At 41.6% G+C, this 16943-nt stretch overlaps 1 protein-coding gene across 1 annotated transcript in view; it reads left to right on the top strand.

The window, feature by feature from the left end:
- pkhd1.L (PKHD1, fibrocystin/polyductin L homeolog) overlaps positions 1-16943 on the top strand; it is a 329488-nt gene that overhangs the window by 30225 nt on the left and 282320 nt on the right. The window contains exons 27-33 of the mRNA XM_041563601.1: positions 1635-1913; positions 2998-3122; positions 3338-3473; positions 3628-3817; positions 5130-5197; positions 5736-7328; positions 9356-9505. Coding sequence (XP_041419535.1) covers positions 1635-1913; positions 2998-3122; positions 3338-3473; positions 3628-3817; positions 5130-5197; positions 5736-7328; positions 9356-9505 — 2541 coding nt within the window. The remainder of the gene's footprint in view (positions 1-1634; positions 1914-2997; positions 3123-3337; positions 3474-3627; positions 3818-5129; positions 5198-5735; positions 7329-9355; positions 9506-16943) is intronic.

Below are 16943 nucleotides of genomic sequence, written 5' to 3'. Positions count from 1 at the left end.
GCCTACTCCTAGTCCATTTTCACTGCCCTCTGTTTCTCTCCCCTCTCCAAGCCCTCTGTCACTCTCCTCTCCCTCCACTCCTCTCTGACGCTCTCCCTTCCCTCCCCTGTCCTCCTCTCTGCTAAGGTGCTTGCAAGGGGGGGGGTGGAAGAGGGGTGGCAGCGGGGTGGCCTAGGGTGCCTGGTTTGCTTTGCCCCAGGAGCAATAACACACAATAACACACGTTACTAGTTACACTGTTTTTTAATCTGCCTATAGGACAAATATGGAAATACACAAATATTAATTTTAGTGCAAAAAGGGAAAACGTGTTTGGAGAAGGATGATAAGAAGACACGAAAAAGATATTGAAAAAGATATTTGTTGATCTGTGGTCTTCACCCAGGGTCAGGACAGACTGAGCTGTAATACCCCTCCCTAGGAACTTCTCTGATCCACAATCACATACAGGGATAAAGTTGAAAGGTTTATTTGCAGAACACTGTAACTTTTAATAACATGCACACATGTGGATCTTTTTACAGTCTCTCTTAGATGGGTGCAGTTTGTAGCCACACAACTGATCAGTAAGTTCTTCCAACAAATAATCATCCAGTGTATACTCAAAAGTTTCAGGATGAGTGTTTACCACTTGAGGCTCTAAGCTGGCGGCCTTGTCACTGCAGGGTACTAACCCTCTTGGTCTTCTCGTCCATCGGAGCCTCTGGCTGCTGTCTAAATAACTCTTGTTCCTGTCTTTCATTCCTAGAGTGACTATAACAAATCTGCCCTTGCACTTACTTCATCTATTCTGGAACCTTCATTTGTTCCAGGCCCTATGGAGCACCACTGTGCTTTCTCCAGCAAGTGTGCAGACCCAAAGAGACTGAGCACATGGGACCTTCCTTTTTAATAAAATAGAACAGGGGCATCTACTGGCTAGTCACTGAACTGCCAGCCAAATACTTTCACACAGGCAAAGGAAACAGCTTCCCTTCTATAACCCAATCTAGCTGACTATGTTATGCCCAGGGGATCAAAGGACCTAAAGGTTGGCAAAACCTTTACCCTCCTACACATGATACAAAATAATGTATCCTTTATTTGTAATAAATAAGTAATAAAGTTAGTAATAATTTATATCAATTATTCACTTACACACTTGTCTTTAGCGGGCTGTGCAAATAGGGGCATATGTTCTGGGAAGAGCAGTAGTTGTATGTATGAGGCATCTTCTGGAGGAGTGTTCTTCCCCAGTGTGACCCACACCCAACCCTTACCCACAATGGTTGGCCAAATCTCAACCCCAACCTGCCAAGTCAGTGGTCAACCTGTGGGTGTTGGGTCAACCCAAACATCACTAGTCCCTAAACTAAAAGTGGGTCTGTTTGAATAGAATTAAACATTTTCCATCTTAATGTAGCGTTGGATAGAAGAGTTTTGAATAGAAATATAATATATGTCAACATTTTGTTGTGCCTCATAGAAACATCAGTAATATTATTAGTAAGTGTATGGTTAGTTTAATACAAAGGTCCATGATTGAATCCTAAGACAAAACTAATTAACTAACTAAGAGGAAGTCATATTGATATGAGTAGAACAATTGGGTATATGGCAAAGCTGATTCTCTCTTTCCTTCTGTTTGGATTTAGGACATGAATGCAATTTTGAAGTTCATCTTACTGGGCTGGGTTTTACACAAAATCTAGAAGCAATTCACATAGAAATCAACCAAACCAATTGCAAGATTACCAAAGCAAACACAACACATGTTTCCTGTTGTCCTGAAAGATTTCCACCACTGGGAGAGAATCATATCCGATTCCATGTGAAACCCTATGGACTAGCAATTAACGCTACAGGCGAATACTTGTTTCTTAATGTTAGACCTCATCTCTTAACAGTCACACCAACAGCCATCTCAGAAGTTGGTGAGTATCTTCTGTATAGACAAACAAGAAGTTGGCTGTGCTACAACTCAATGGTAACAGCAATGATGCAGATGCATAGAGAGATGATAAATGCTAAATGGGGTGGTGAGTAAAAACACTCGTTCGTCTCGAGTGGATAAAATCATATCATATATGGAATGTGGAGGTAAATAACACCATGATGTATGAAATTAGGAGGTGGGTAAAACACTCATATACAGTATGTAAAGTGGAGGTCAATAAAAATATGATGTATGGAACAGGATGGTGGAGAAAACCCTGATGTATGGAATAATGAGATGGGTAAAATACTCAGGTATGGAAAGGCTAGGTGGATGGAATATGGAGGTTGGTATCACCTCATTTATGGAAGGGATACAAGCATGTATTAAATAATGGATGGTGAAAATGAGGTGGATAAAACAATTAAAGAATAGGGGTTGGTAAAATATAAATGCACTGGGAGCATCTGTTGGCCTCATGAACCCATTTATGTGTTAGTAGGGTGGCAAAACTTTGGGGTTTAGAATTTGAAGGTTGGAAGGAATATAGATATATATTGAGTAGGTTTAAACAGAATATTGTGGTGATTAGTCAATGGAGAACTAACCCCCCAATAAGAAAAACCCCTACCTACTACCCTAGATAATCCCCCCACCCTGCTTCCTCCCCGCATAGTTCATTATCCCTGAAAGTGTCCCAAATACATTGCTCACGTATCAGTGAAGAGTAAGCACAGAGGAGTTCATGGGCACCATCTTTCGGATCTTCGGTCTGCATCTATAAGGGAACGCCGTATTGGCCCCTGAGCAGCTGAAGCAATCTTCCAGTTCATAGCAACTGAGCATGCGCCTAAAGTGCCATGAATTGTTAAAGTTAAGGAAGAGGGAGGACCCGAAGATCCAGAAGATGGTGCCCATGAGCTCCACTGAGCTTGCCATTAAGGAGATGAAGGGAAGGTATAAGGACAACAATATTACAGGCACCATGACCTTAAAATTACCAGCAACCATTTGGTCATGGCTCATACAATTTAACCGTTTATTGCCTCTTCAAACAAACATAAATACAAATATCTCTTTAGGAGGACAGAAGGTGACATTAATAGGAATCCGTTTTGATGAGCTATCCCAAGTCCTGATTGGATCCCAACTGTGTCACATGAATGTAAATGACTCAAACGCGATTGAATGTTTTGCACCACCCCAGGTAAATGAATCCCTATGAGACTGGATGTACCAATCACAAAAAGTTCAGATTTTATATATGTCATAGGGGCAGCAAATTTAGCCTCAAGGTAAATGAAAGAGTTCAAATGAATAGTTAAGGTGTTAGAGTTCATCCTGGCTTCTTTACCCCAAAACTCCCTATTTTCGATTATTGCCCTGAAATATCTAATAACATTTCCCCTTATTACGGTTCAGGTTGGAATACAGAATGAGGAAGATATCACAATGAAAGTTGGGGAACAGTGGTTTGACTTCCCGAAATGCATCAAGTACGATCCCTCCTTAAATCCAGTGATTGTGTCTCTGAGCCGTAATGTGAGCAGCACAACAGGTAATGGGTCTAAATTTGTCCTCTGCCAAGATCTTAGGTACATAATGGTGTAATTTTTGTCGGTAATATTAACAATAATAATAAATGTACACTTTTTTTTCAAAACTCATTTGGGAATTTTCTCACCGTTTTTTAAATTTTCTCTGCACTGAAGGTGACCAGACGCTCTTTATTAAAGTTTCCACCGACATAGAGAGCTTGGAGTTGGAGGTCAAGGTGCAAAATTCTGTCGCAAAAATTAAAAGGGTAACATCACAAGGAGTGGAAGTTTTCCTGCCTCCAATGCCACCAGGCTTGTATAATGTTTCATTAATCATCAGTGGAATCATAATCAAAGCAGAAGGGTAAGGTTACGTTTTCCTCAGTTTTACCTTTCCCTAACCTGTAGTCTTCTGTCTTCATGTCCATATACCCAACAGAAGACAGCAGAATTTCAGTCATCTATTTTTATGTACATTACAAGAGTGATTACAGAATTGTAACACTATTATATACAATACTACCTGATACATCATGGTACAACCATCAGAAGGTCTACATTAGCAGTCTACATCCATCTGGGGGATCATGTGTTGGTCTTTGCATAATTGTTATATATCCTACGCAAGAAATTAACAACATTACAGAGCTATCTTTGGGGGTCAAATTAAATAGAATTGTTTGGGTCCTGCACATAATGGGTCACTGCAGTTGTAAATTGGAGTATATTAGGTAAAACAGAGCAAGATGGCAACAGTTCATAGTCATCAATAGGTTGGACAGTCCTATGTCATATAGATGATGGTTTGGAAGGTTGTTTTGCTTGGGCCATGCCACTGCTAATGATTACGTAAACATTGGCTTTCACTTCTCTGTGTGGTTACCGGGTTACCTTTCATCACTGGAATGATTTAATTTGTTAAAAGTCCAGTTTTAGTGTGTATTGTAGCCTTATGCAAGAATCTTTCTTGCTGGGGTCTACAGATATTTCTGGAATCATAGTACCCCAAATATCTAACATGACATCACCTAGGAATGTTCCACTTCAGTTCAATAACTGAATAATTATTGTACAATTATGTGGAGGGCCTACCAGCTACTTCTAGACTACCTCTTCTGTTGAAAAGGGGTACTTTCCTTTCTCCCAGTGAATTTCTTCTGGAACAACTGAATACAGATCAGAAGTAAACCTAGGCCACACTATTTGAGCAAAATCATTACCTATGGCCGTTTCTCTTGTACAATAGGCCAATATTTCTTGGCTTTCTCATTGAATACTGCAAACACAGCTCTTGCAGAAGGGCTTCCTAGCCTATGGACCCAATGAATAGAACTCCCTGACATTGGCTCCTATACTTCAACATCAACTATAGGGTTGGACAGCAATAATTTAAGTACTGCTGCCATCTTACCCTACTTTTGACCTTTTGGCCCTGTCTCTACCATGGCACATTAAACCAGATTTGCACTGCTGCTGCCATTTTGCCATACTATTGCTATCCTCCCCATGGTGGCCATCTTATATTACTGTGCATATAATAAAAGACATTTCCATTGTTCAAGGTTAGTTTCTGTTGCCAAAAAACAAAAGAAGATATCTCAGCTTTCCAAGTGTTCTTGAGAAAATATTGAAATAAATATAATCTAAATATAATCTCTTTTTCTTATTTATTCTAGCTTCGAGCCTATGATTCAGTATGTCCTGGAGGTGTTAAGCTTACAGCCATGCTGTGGGTCTTTCCTTGGTAAGTAATGAGCAGGCAACACCTAGATATAAGGGATACCTCCTCTTAACCACTTGTTGCAGGCTCCAGGCCCGGATTTGTGGAAAGGCCACCTAGGCCCAGGCCTAGGGCGGCAGGATTTTAGGGGGGAGGCTTGCTGCCCAACCACACCCACATTGGTTCAAAAACACTGGGGATGCACTGGACATACAATCAGTTTTTTAAATTTCCCGTGCGCCAATCCCCATTGTTTTGGTCCAGATGATGAAAATTTGCACGAATAAAGGGGAGGGGACAGGGGCGAGGAACAGCAGTGGGCCTAGGGGTGCCCACTATGTAAATCCAGCCCTGGCAGGCTCCACCCTCTTACCCATATTTCTATTTGCACGTATCATATGGTATAACTGAATAGGTGAAGGCAAAAACAAAGCTAGAAATGAGAAGCTCCTAAATATAGTAAAAAGCCAAACCCATTATATGTATACTATACATTTTCACTTACTGTATTACTGTTATGTTTGCTGATTATACTGTATATGTTTCTCCTAATGTTCTTCAGGTGGGACCATCATCACCATCTTTGGCAGAGGATTTAGCACCGATACATCCATGATTAATGTTATTGTTGGAAACCAGTCTTGTCTGATTATTGCCTCATCAGAAGATGCTATTCAATGCGAGACACCCTCATCATCATTGGCCAGCAATCAGACGGAAAGCATTTCCGTGCCTGTAAAGGTTTCCATTTCAAACAACCCAACAGATAATGATTCCCCAGTGTCCAACACACGTGAACTTCTTTTTAGCTATCATCCTAACTTTACACCGGTAGTATCAAATATTTCCTGGAATTTTGAAGGCAACATCCTACTGCTTCATTTCGCTGGATTTAATTTAAACAACTCAGTTATCCGACTTAACAACACCCAGTACAAATGTGTCAACGAGAGTAACTTTGGAGGATTCCTTAACTCAAGTCTCAAGATACCTCTTGATGATTTTGATGTTGGAAGATACGTTCTTAAGGTTTTTGATGAGAGATTGGGATATGCAGACATGACATCCACAATGAATATCTTAGAAATTTTCCCCCAGGTGCATTCCATATCTCCGACGAGTGGATCAGTATGTGGAGGAACAGTCCTGACTATACACGGTTCCTTTCTCCAATCTGCCAATCATTCCATTGGCGTTCTTATTTCAAGCCATTACACATGCGATGTTGAGAGTTTTAATATTAGTACTATCAAATGCATTACTCAACGAAAGGGCATATTTCACCTATCCTCTACCATATCTGTCAATGTTGCAGTCATTATCGATGGCTTGCCTAGTCTATGCAAGAACAACTGCATTTATCACATGGAAAGGGACTTGACTCCTGTGGTTAAGAATGTATTGGCCAAGCTGGACGGGTCAAAATGCACTCTCAACATTCTCGGAGAAAGATTTCTTTCTACTCAAAGTAGTAGTATATTAGTAGACAACACACTGATGTGTAATGTCATTGTATGGAATGAGACAATGGCACAATGCCATGTGAGTAATCTACACCCAGGAAACCACACCGTTAGTATTTTAAACGTGGCAAATGGTTCAATGTGTTATCCCCGGTTAATATTTTATTTTTCAATAATCACTAAAATTACAGCCATCAGACCAATACATTTTGGCTTGAATGGTGGTGGTCTCCAAACCATTGAAGGTACGGCATTGCAGGGCCAAAATATAACTGTCTTTGTTGGAAATGATCGTTGTTCTATAAAAAAGGCCACCTACATGCTGATCCAGTGCATTGTTCCCCCTGGGAATGGAGTAAGATTATTGACTGTAGACATTGACGGCTCAAGCTACACAGCTGGAAACATTCATTACTTAGCAGAATATACACCAATGGTACATTCAGTACTCCATTCAAATTATGTTTTATCCATGGTAGTTTCAATGATATCAGCTTCTAACGTGAAAATCTTTGTGGGCAATTCAGTGTGCACAAATGTATCAGGAAACTCTACGTTCCTGCAATGCTTGCCACCTCATCTGCCAGCTGGAAGCTATGACATACGGTGCCTCGATCATCTAAGAGGATGGGCATCATCAAATGCGACCTTCATGTCTCGGCTTGAGGTTACAATGTTGAAAAGTAGCCTAGGTGAGTGGGGGTAGTGTGAAGTTGTGTTGTTACTTGTAGTGGGTACAACCTTATCAAGCTGAAGGTAGCATGAGGAATCCAGATGTCATGTTTAGTTATTTTATATAGCAACTCTTTAACCATATACTATATATTATTTTTGTATATGTGGCCTACCAATACAGGTATATTTTGTAGAAGAAGCCTTATTTATTTACATTTTTGGCCAGTATCACGTTGGGACTCCTAGGGTTTACCAGAGAACTTGACCACAGTGTCTACTCTCTTTAGATGCATACGCTGGTGATGGACAATGATGCTACAGAGGTCTTTCATGAAATTAGAAAGAGACGATGAGATGGTGAATCCCACACTGGGGTCCAATGAAAGCTAGTCCAAACCTGTTTTTACATTGGCTTGTCACACTTTTTTTCCCTAGTGAAATGAATAGTGCAATATTTGGATTTGGTAGGCCAGGTATTAAAATACACCATTCTAGTTGTAACTGAATGAGTGAGATTCTGTTATTTCAGACATTGCAGACTTTTTCATGGAATGACCTGTGAAGTCTTTTGTAGGCTACATGTGGAAGTAATATTTTCATGATTTTCCTGCAGCTGATCATTAGTGAAATGGAACCATACGATATCAATGATATCATTTACTTATAAGCACACCCTACTAGTAATGCTTTTCCCACATCAGTGAGAATCTAAGTCTAAATCAGTGATCCCCAACCAGTGACTCACGAGCAACATGTTGTTCACCAACCCCTTGGATGTTGCTCCCAGAGGCCTCAAAGCAGGTGCTTATTTTTGAATTCCTGGATTTGAGGCTTGAGTTTGAGTATTTGAGATTTGGTTGCATAAAAACCAGGTGTACTGTCAAGTAGAGCCTCCTGTAGGCTGCCAGTCCACATGGGGCTATCAAATAGCCAATCACAGCCCTCATTTGGCACCCCCTGAGACTTGTGTTGCTCCCCAACTTTTTTTTTACATTTGAATGTGGCTCATGGGTAAAAAAGTTGAGGACCCCTGGTCCAGATGATGAATTTTCTCTGAAAGTATTCTTCTTCATACCAAACAAACTAAACAAAACAATAGGTCTACATAATATGTTTTGGGTTTCTGTACCACCCCAAGGCCAACACATCTTCTAAAGGGGTGGTTCCCCTTTAGGTTAACTTTTAGTATGTTATAGAATTGTCAATTCCCAGCAACTTTTCATTTGGTTTTAATTATTTCTTTATTATAGTTTTTGAATGATTTGCCTTCGTCTTCTGACTCTTTCCAGCTTTCAATTGGGGGTCACTGACCCATCTAAAGCAAATGCTCTGTAAGACTGCAAATCTATTGTTATTGCTACTTTTTATCACTCACCTTTCTATGCAGGCCTCTCCTATTCATATTCCAGTATCTCATTCAAATCAATACCTGGTTGCTATAGTAATTTGGACCCTACCAACCAGATTTCTAAAATTGCAAACTGGAGAGCTGCTGAATAAAAAGCTAAATAAGTCAAAAACCACACATAATAAAAAATGAAAACCAATTGCAAATTGTCTCAGAATATCACTCTCTACATCATACTAACAGTTAATTTAAAGTTAACAACCCCTTTAAGTAATGATGATTTGTCCTTCTCAGTTGCCCATAGATATGGAGAACCTCAGGGTTTTTATGGAAAGTGTAGTATATAAAATACAGCATTTCTGGACATATTTTCTTTTGTTTTAAATCCTTCTCTAGAAGGCTTAAATCTTGTAGGTGAACCACCCCTTTACCAGATGGGGTACCTTTCCCGGTATGTTTCTGGGGGGGGGGGGGAAATAAGTTGCCAACCAGATATCTATCCTGCATCTGTACAGAAATAATATTATAACTGCCACTTACAGTACCATTGGCCTTCATCTGATTGAATGCTCTTATTTCTTTATATACAAACAGTGCAGTTCTGACAAACCAGTCCCAATAGAATAACAACCTCCTGTTTCACAAGAGAGCAACCTGTACAGACAGAGAATATGACAGGATTTAATTGCTTTGCAGGCTGCCTGGGTATAAGGACAAGCATGGACATTTATGGATCAGGATTTTCTCCTGGAAATACTTCCGTTACCATTTGTGGCACATTTTGTGAAATATCCGACAATCGTACAACCCCAACAAGCATCTATTGTTCCAACTGGCACTTACACAGTAAGTTTCCCAAATAAGTATATACAGTAGTATATAAAATGTTTACACTGTCTGCATTCTTAGTCGCAGAGATGATATCATACTGATTGGGGATTCCAAAGAGAAAGGGCCAACCTTTGTCTTTTCCCACTGGCACTGGCACTGCTTGTTTACAATGGTAATAAGCTTGCACTTTCAAGATTATATATACGACTCCACTTGTTGTTTGACCAACTTCCTAATCTCATCACATAGTCATCCTGTAGTGCTATAGTCTTTGTACAAGAAGGGAGCATAGGTAGTCCCCTGTACATGGCATTCCATGATCTTGAGAATTGAATGAAATCAATCTGCTGGGTCTTTGCTTCAATGCCATATTCCAAAAAAATTTAGCATCTTCCCAGTGTTTCCTGGACATGCAGCCATTTTGGTCTTCCAACATTAATCCTGTCTATATCAAACCTAAAGCTCCTATATGAATCATTCATCTCTGAGACCAACCTACTGTAACTATGGTTTCTGAGAAGGTGCTTCTTTGTGGACTCCCACTGTTACTAAGCACCATGGTGAAAGGCTGTAATGGAATTAAACATGGGGAGAGAGAGAACAAGATAAGCTTCCTGCAGAGGCTTAAAATGGACCCGTAGAAAGACCTCCAAACCTTTCATATAAAGAACAGGCAATCCAGTTTCTATCTGGATAAATTACAGGCCCTGGCAAAAGGGTAGACCTACAAGGAGTCTACTAGGATTGTGACAGAGGGGCTCTTCCTGAAGGCCAGTTAGGTGTGAATTGGCAAGAACAGCCACTTGCTCTTCAAGATAGACCTGAAATCCCTGTATGAATATCAGTTAGGGTGATATTTGGGGTGAATGCCTATTTGGTTCCCTAGATATTCCTGGACATGAAGCCATTTTGGTCTTCCTACTCTAAACCTGTCTGTATCACACCTGCCAGCTCCTATATGAATTCCTCAGCTATGAGACTAACCCATTGTAACTATGGTCTCTGAGAAGGTGCTTCTTTGTGGAGTACTGAAGAAGCCATGGTGAAGGGCTGTAATGGAATTAAACACGGGGAGAGAGAACAAGATAAGCTTCCTGCAGAGACTTAAACACAGTTATAAATGGACCCTTAGGAAGACCTTCAATTCTGTTATATGAAGAACAGGCAATCCAGTTTCTCTCTGGATCAATAGCAGGCCCTGGTAAAGGGGTAGACCCATACGGTGTCTACTAGGATTGTGACAGCGGGGCTCGGCCTGAAGGCCAGTTATGGTGAGATAGACCTGAAATCCCTGCATGAAGATCAGTTAGGGTGATATTTGGGGTGAATGTGTATTTGCTTCCCTAGATATTCCTGGACATGAAGCCATTTTGGTCTTCCTACTCTAAACCTGTCTGTATCAAAACTGCCAGCTCCTATATGAATTTCTCACCTCTGAAACTAAACCATTGTAACTATGGTCTCTGAGAAGGTTCTTTTTTGTGGAGTACTGAAGAAGGCATGGTGAAGGGCTGTAATGGAATTCAACATGGGGAGAGAGAACATGATAAGCTTTGGCCAGAGGCTTCAACACAGTTATAAATGGACCCTTAGGAAGACCTCCAATTCTGTTATATGAAGAACAGGCAATCCAGTTTCTCTCTGGATCAATAGCAGGCCCTGGTAAAGGGGTAGACCCATAGGGTGTCTACTAGGATCAGCCTGAAGGCCGGTTATCGTGAGAATTAGCAAGAATGGCCATTAGCTCTCCAAGATAGACCTGAAATTCCTGCATGAAGGCAGTTAGGGTGCAATTTGTGGTTAGTATTAATTTGCTGGCCTAGATATTGTTGAAACTATGATTAATGCACCTATATTTTCCTATAACTGTACCCACTGCAAAGGGTGAATCTTCAAATGTCCCTGTCTAATAGTTGGATCTTCAAGTTGGGTTTTAACTGAAAGACAGGTGTCTTTTTTGTGTTCCCTCTGTACCGTCTAACCTTAAACATGACAGTTCTAGAGATGGCTAGCTTGAGACCAACTTGCACAAAGCAAGAAAATTCCCAGTTTAATCCCAGTGGCGGATACACAAGTGCCAGTTACTTTGACTGCAAAGAAAAACTCTAATGTTTGAACAAATAATCATTTGGTTTATAGCAATAGCGAGTAACTGTAGCAAATAGGTAAAGCAATAAGCACGACTGCCAATAACAACAAACGTTACACAACTTGATTAAAGTTTGCTAATGACACAACGGTATTGTTTGAAAGAAATGAAACAAATTGAAGAAGCTATGACTTTATTCCCAAGATGCACAAAGAAAAATCTAGACTCGAAAACATTCATTGCCATTGTGGCCCCAAAAACTTAGCATCATCATCATCATCATCATTTATTTATATAGCGCTGTCAAGATACGCAGTGCTTTACTGCAGTTATAGCAAACAGGGAATAAATGGTGGATAACAGACAAGGATTACAAAGTACAATAGGGTTTACAAACTAAAGGTTAGGGTACAATTGAGACATTAGGATTATATAAACACTTTGTCATTTTTGATACAGCAATGATTAATTAAGGTACATCGAATAAGCCTCTTTAAACAGATGGGTCTTTAAGGAGCGCTTGAAAGTTTGGAAGGAAGGAGAAAGTCTGACAGCTCGAGGCAGAGAGTTCCAGAGAAAAGCAGAAGCCTGAGAGAAGTCTTGTAGACGAGAATGGGCAGAAGTGATCAGAGGAGAAGTGAGGCGAAGATCAGAAGCAGAGCGTAGGTTTCGTGAAGGAGTGTATTTGGAGATTAGAGATGAAATATAGGGAGGGGTTTCATTATTAAGGGCCTTGAATGTGAGTGTAAGTAATTTGAATTTGATTCTAGAAGAGATTGGGAGCCAGTGAAGGGACATACATATGGGAGCAGCTGATGTTGAGCGGTGAGATAGATGAATGAGTCTAGCGGCCGCGTTTAGAACAGATTGGAGTTGTGAAAGGTGACTTGTTGGAATACCTGTGAGGAGTAAGTTGCAGTAATCAAGGCGGGAGATGATGAGAGACTGAATCAGTGTTTTAGTTGATTCTGAACTGAGATAGGGTCGTATTCGAGCAATGTTGCGCAGTTGAATACGGCAAGATTTTGCAAGTGTTTGAATGTGTGGTGAAAAAGACAGATGAGAGTCTAAGATGACTCCTAGGCAGCCTGTGTGGTGGAATGAAAGGTGGTGTTGTTTACGGTGAGTGATATCTGAGGGACAGGGGAAGATCTTGGAGGAAATATGATGAGTTCTGTTTTAGAAAGGTTCAGTTTCAGGTGGCGCTGTGACATCCAAGAGGAGACAGCGGAGAGACAGTCTGTGACTTGGGAAAGGACAGAATTAGAAAGATCAGGAGTAGACAAGTAGAGTTGGGTGTCATCAGCATAAAGGTGATACTGAAGTCCAAATGACTGAATGAGTTTTCCTAGTGAAGTTGTATAGAGCGAGAACAGCAGGGGGCCAAGAACAGAGCCTTGAGGAACTCCAACAGAGAGTGGGAAAGTAGTAGAAGTAGAGTTAGAGAAGGAAACTTTAAAGGAACGGTCAGACAGATAAGATGTAAACCATGAAAGAGCAGTGTCCCGAATGTCAGATGAGTGTAGAATGTCAAGGAGGAGTGTGTGGTCAACTGTGTCAAAGGCTGCAGAGAGATCTAGAAGGATTAGAATAGAATAATGACCTTTAGACTTTGCCCAGTAGAAGATCATTGGTTACTTTGGTGAGTGCAGTTTCAGTCGAGTGTGATGGGCGGAAGCCAGATTGCAATGGGTCGAGAAGGGAGTTGTGAGTGAGATGCTAGATCAGGCGTTTGTAAACAAGCCTTTCTAGTAATTTGGATGCGAATGGAAGAAGGGAGACCGGTCGATAGTTAGTGGGAGAGCTGGGATCAAGGGAAGGTTTTTTGAGGATAGGAGTGATTAGTGCTTGTTTGTATAATGATGGAAAGGTACCAGTAGAGAGTAGCATGTCCAAAGAAGGTGAGACGTGATCTATAAGGATCTATTTACCCCCCCACTGCCAAGGGAATTGCCCAGAGAAGCCTTGGGTAAATTTAAAAGAGACTTTTTTTGTTCAAGCTGAAACAGAATTGGAGGATAATAAATGAAAACTGAAATGATTATTTTTAAATATATATTCCTTATTTAGATGCTCAACGAGAACTAAAACTATAAGAGCAGAGACAGACGAGAAGATTCTGGGAGATTTAGTCGCCCTGCGACAAATCGCCTCTTCTCCAGGCGACTAATCTCCCCAACCTGCTTCTCGCTGGATAGAATCATAATCGCCGGCTGGATGGAACTCAGAGCGCGTTGTTTTCCGAAGCCGCCCGTAGCCGCCCGAAGCCGCCTTGTGAGGCAACTTCGGAAAACCAAGCGATCTGAGTGCCATTCTACCGGCAATTTCAATTCTAGCCGGCGGTAAGGCATCGAGGTTGTCGCCTGAAGAAGAGGCGGATTGTCGACGGGCGACTAATCTCCCCGAATCTCCATGTGTATCTCTGCCCTAAAAGATTAGAAGATTGAAAAGATTACAAATGCTGTATTTTATACTGAACTTACTGTACTAGTCTAAAGGTCAGCAGCCCTATAACAATAATGATCCAGGCCTTCACTGTTGCCGCAGCAGCAGGGCTTATCCTATCAAATGTGGGGCCCAATTGGGACCATGTTGGCGGGGCCCCTAGACAAAGTGTTGCTGGCTACTGACACACCAAGTATTTAGGAAAATAAGGGCATACAGGCACAAAATAGAAAGGAAAGGGGCAGACAAGGTAAGAGAGTGAGAGGGATGAAATAGGGGCACATAATAGGGGCACACAGGGTAAGAGAGAGAGGGAGGAAATAGGAGAGTGGACTGGGCCAATTAGTTTGGGGCAGGCTGGGCCGATTCAGTTTGGGAGCAGGCTTGGTTGGATTGGGGGCAGGCAGGGCCTATCAAGGTTGGAGGAAAGCTGGGCCTATGAGAGTTGGGGGCAGGCTAGACCTATGGAGTTGGGGGATAGGCTGGCTTATCAGAGTTGGGGGTGGGCTGGACCTATGGATTTGGGGATGGGCTGGACTCTCAAAGTTGGGGGCAGGCCAGGCAGCATCATGTGCTGAGGGAAATATTATCTGTGCTGCCCTGTGGTGCGGGGCCCCCAGAGGTGCGGGGCCCTATTGGTCCAATAGGCCTAAGGCCGGCCCTGCCCAGCAGCTCTCCATCTTGGATCTTGTTAGGCATCTTTTGTGTGTCAGTGACACTGCACATGCTCAGTGTGCTCTGGGCTGGTGTTGAGAGGCTGAGCTTATAGTTACATCTTTCATAAACCCCAAGGATTCATTTATAACCCACAGGACAGGTTATAAAGTGCATAATAAAGGTAATTTTATTAATTTTATGGCAAACGATTAAGGAATAAACCAAGCAACTCACCCTCATGTGTTTTAATGGCAGTATAAAATGAACAGATTATGCATGTATGACTTTTTCTGCCTATATGTATAAATATAAACATATACGGGCAGATTTAATAAGGATCAAGTTGTGTTTTCAAGGAAAATTTGCGTATTCAAGGTTATTTTTTGGTCAAAAAATATTTTTTGGGTGAAAAAAAATCTAGAGTTTTTGAATTTTTTAAAAACCCTGGAAATAGCTAGAATCCAAGAATATACCATTTAAAACCTTTTGAAACCATTTGAAGATGTCATTAGCCTTCATGATTTTTTTGGAGGCAATTCTCATACCACAACCCAGGATTTTAAAGAAGAAGGAAACCCAGTCGGCGCAAAACCCTCCCCCCTCCCCTGTGTTGCTTCCCTCCTCCTCCCCCTGGCCTACCTGTCCCGCTGTTCAAATGCCCCTAACTTGTTACTTACCCTTTTGCGCAGGTCCAGTCTACGGAGTTCACCGACGCCATCTTCTTCCTGCTTTTACCGGCGCATGCACAGTAGGAGCATTTCGCCGGTATGGATCTACTGCGCATGCGCCAAAAGTCACGAAGTGAAATCGGAAAACTTTGTGACTTTTGGCGCATGCGCGGTAGATCCGTACCGGCGAAATGCTCCTACTGCGCATGCAGGGTAAGGTGTGAACTCCATGGACTGGACCTGCGCAGACTGGGTTTCCTTCTCCTTTAAATTTACAGTGGTGGGTGCAGACCTATTAGTTGAAAAGTTGGATAACCTGTACCTACCATCATTCTTTGCAAATGACATCCTAATAGCATCAATGATTGGGCAAATGGCAATGACATCATCCTGTATATTAGTCAAGTGCCACATTTACGATAATAATAATAATTATAATTACCATCAGATTAAACAGGGCCTAATTAATATGATATTGAGGTCATTCATTGAACATGTGTTTGCATATATTGACCACTAGATGTCACACTATGAATGCTGTTTTGTTTCCATTTTAAATGTGCAAATTCCCCCCAAATAACAACTGGCTCTTTCAGGTACCAAGGGAGGCTTGTCTGTAATTCTAATCAAATTCAATTTCTGTTCTGGAAGCTTCTAACCCAAATGAGGCATATTTATCAAAGTACAGCTTGTTTTTACCTGTGCGAGAATTAGTGAGCATTACATGGGAAGAAGGTGCAAAAAGCACATAATGGGAAAGAAAATAACTAGAAACAGAGGAACTCTGCTCAGATAAAGTCAGGGAAATTCACAGGGCAGCTCCAGCCTGCAGCATGGGTGTTTCTAATGTAATAATTACAAATATTTAAATACAGTTGTTATCTTTTATCAAAGTTTTCGCCTAAAGGGAGCCCAACTGATGCTGGAGCCCATAGGCACAAGGCAACAAAATTGCTGTAAGGTGTCTTGTATCCTCTACACTAGCCTGGTCACACCCCTAACCACACTCTGCCCCATATTTTGCCCAAAGAGATTTGGGGTGAGTGCTTATTTGTACCCTGGGTACCCCTGGAACTATAGCAGGGTGACTGTCACCCCAATGTTTCTATTTATCTGTAACCTTGTTATGAGCTAAGGGGGCCCAGCCTGAAGGTCAGTTAGGAGGAGATTTGGGGTGAGTGCTTATTTGTACCCTGGGTACCCCTGGAACTATAGCAGGGTGACTTTTACCCCAATGTTTCTATATATCTGTAACCTTGTTATGAGCTAAGGGGGCTCAGTCTGAAGGTCAGTTAGGGGGAGATTTGGGGTGAGTGCTTATTTGTGCCCTGGGTACCCCTGGAACTATAGCAGGGTGACTGTTACCCCAATGTTTCTATATATCTGTAACCTTGTTATGAGCTAAGGGGGCCCAGTCTGAAGTCCAGTTAGGGGGAGATTTGGGGTGATTGCTTATTTGTACCCTGGGTACCCCTGGAACTATAGCAGGGTGACTGTTACCCCAATGTTTCTATATATCTGTAACCTTGTTATGAGCTAAGGGGGCCCAGTCTGAAGGCCAGTTAGGAGGAGATTTGGGGTGAGTGCTTATTTG

Source organism: Xenopus laevis, chromosome 5L (assembly GCF_017654675.1).
Source record: "Xenopus laevis strain J_2021 chromosome 5L, Xenopus_laevis_v10.1, whole genome shotgun sequence".
Taxonomy (NCBI): domain Eukaryota; kingdom Metazoa; phylum Chordata; class Amphibia; order Anura; family Pipidae; genus Xenopus; species Xenopus laevis.
Note: the sequence above shows the minus strand (reverse complement) of the source record. Positions and strands in the feature narration are given on the sequence as shown.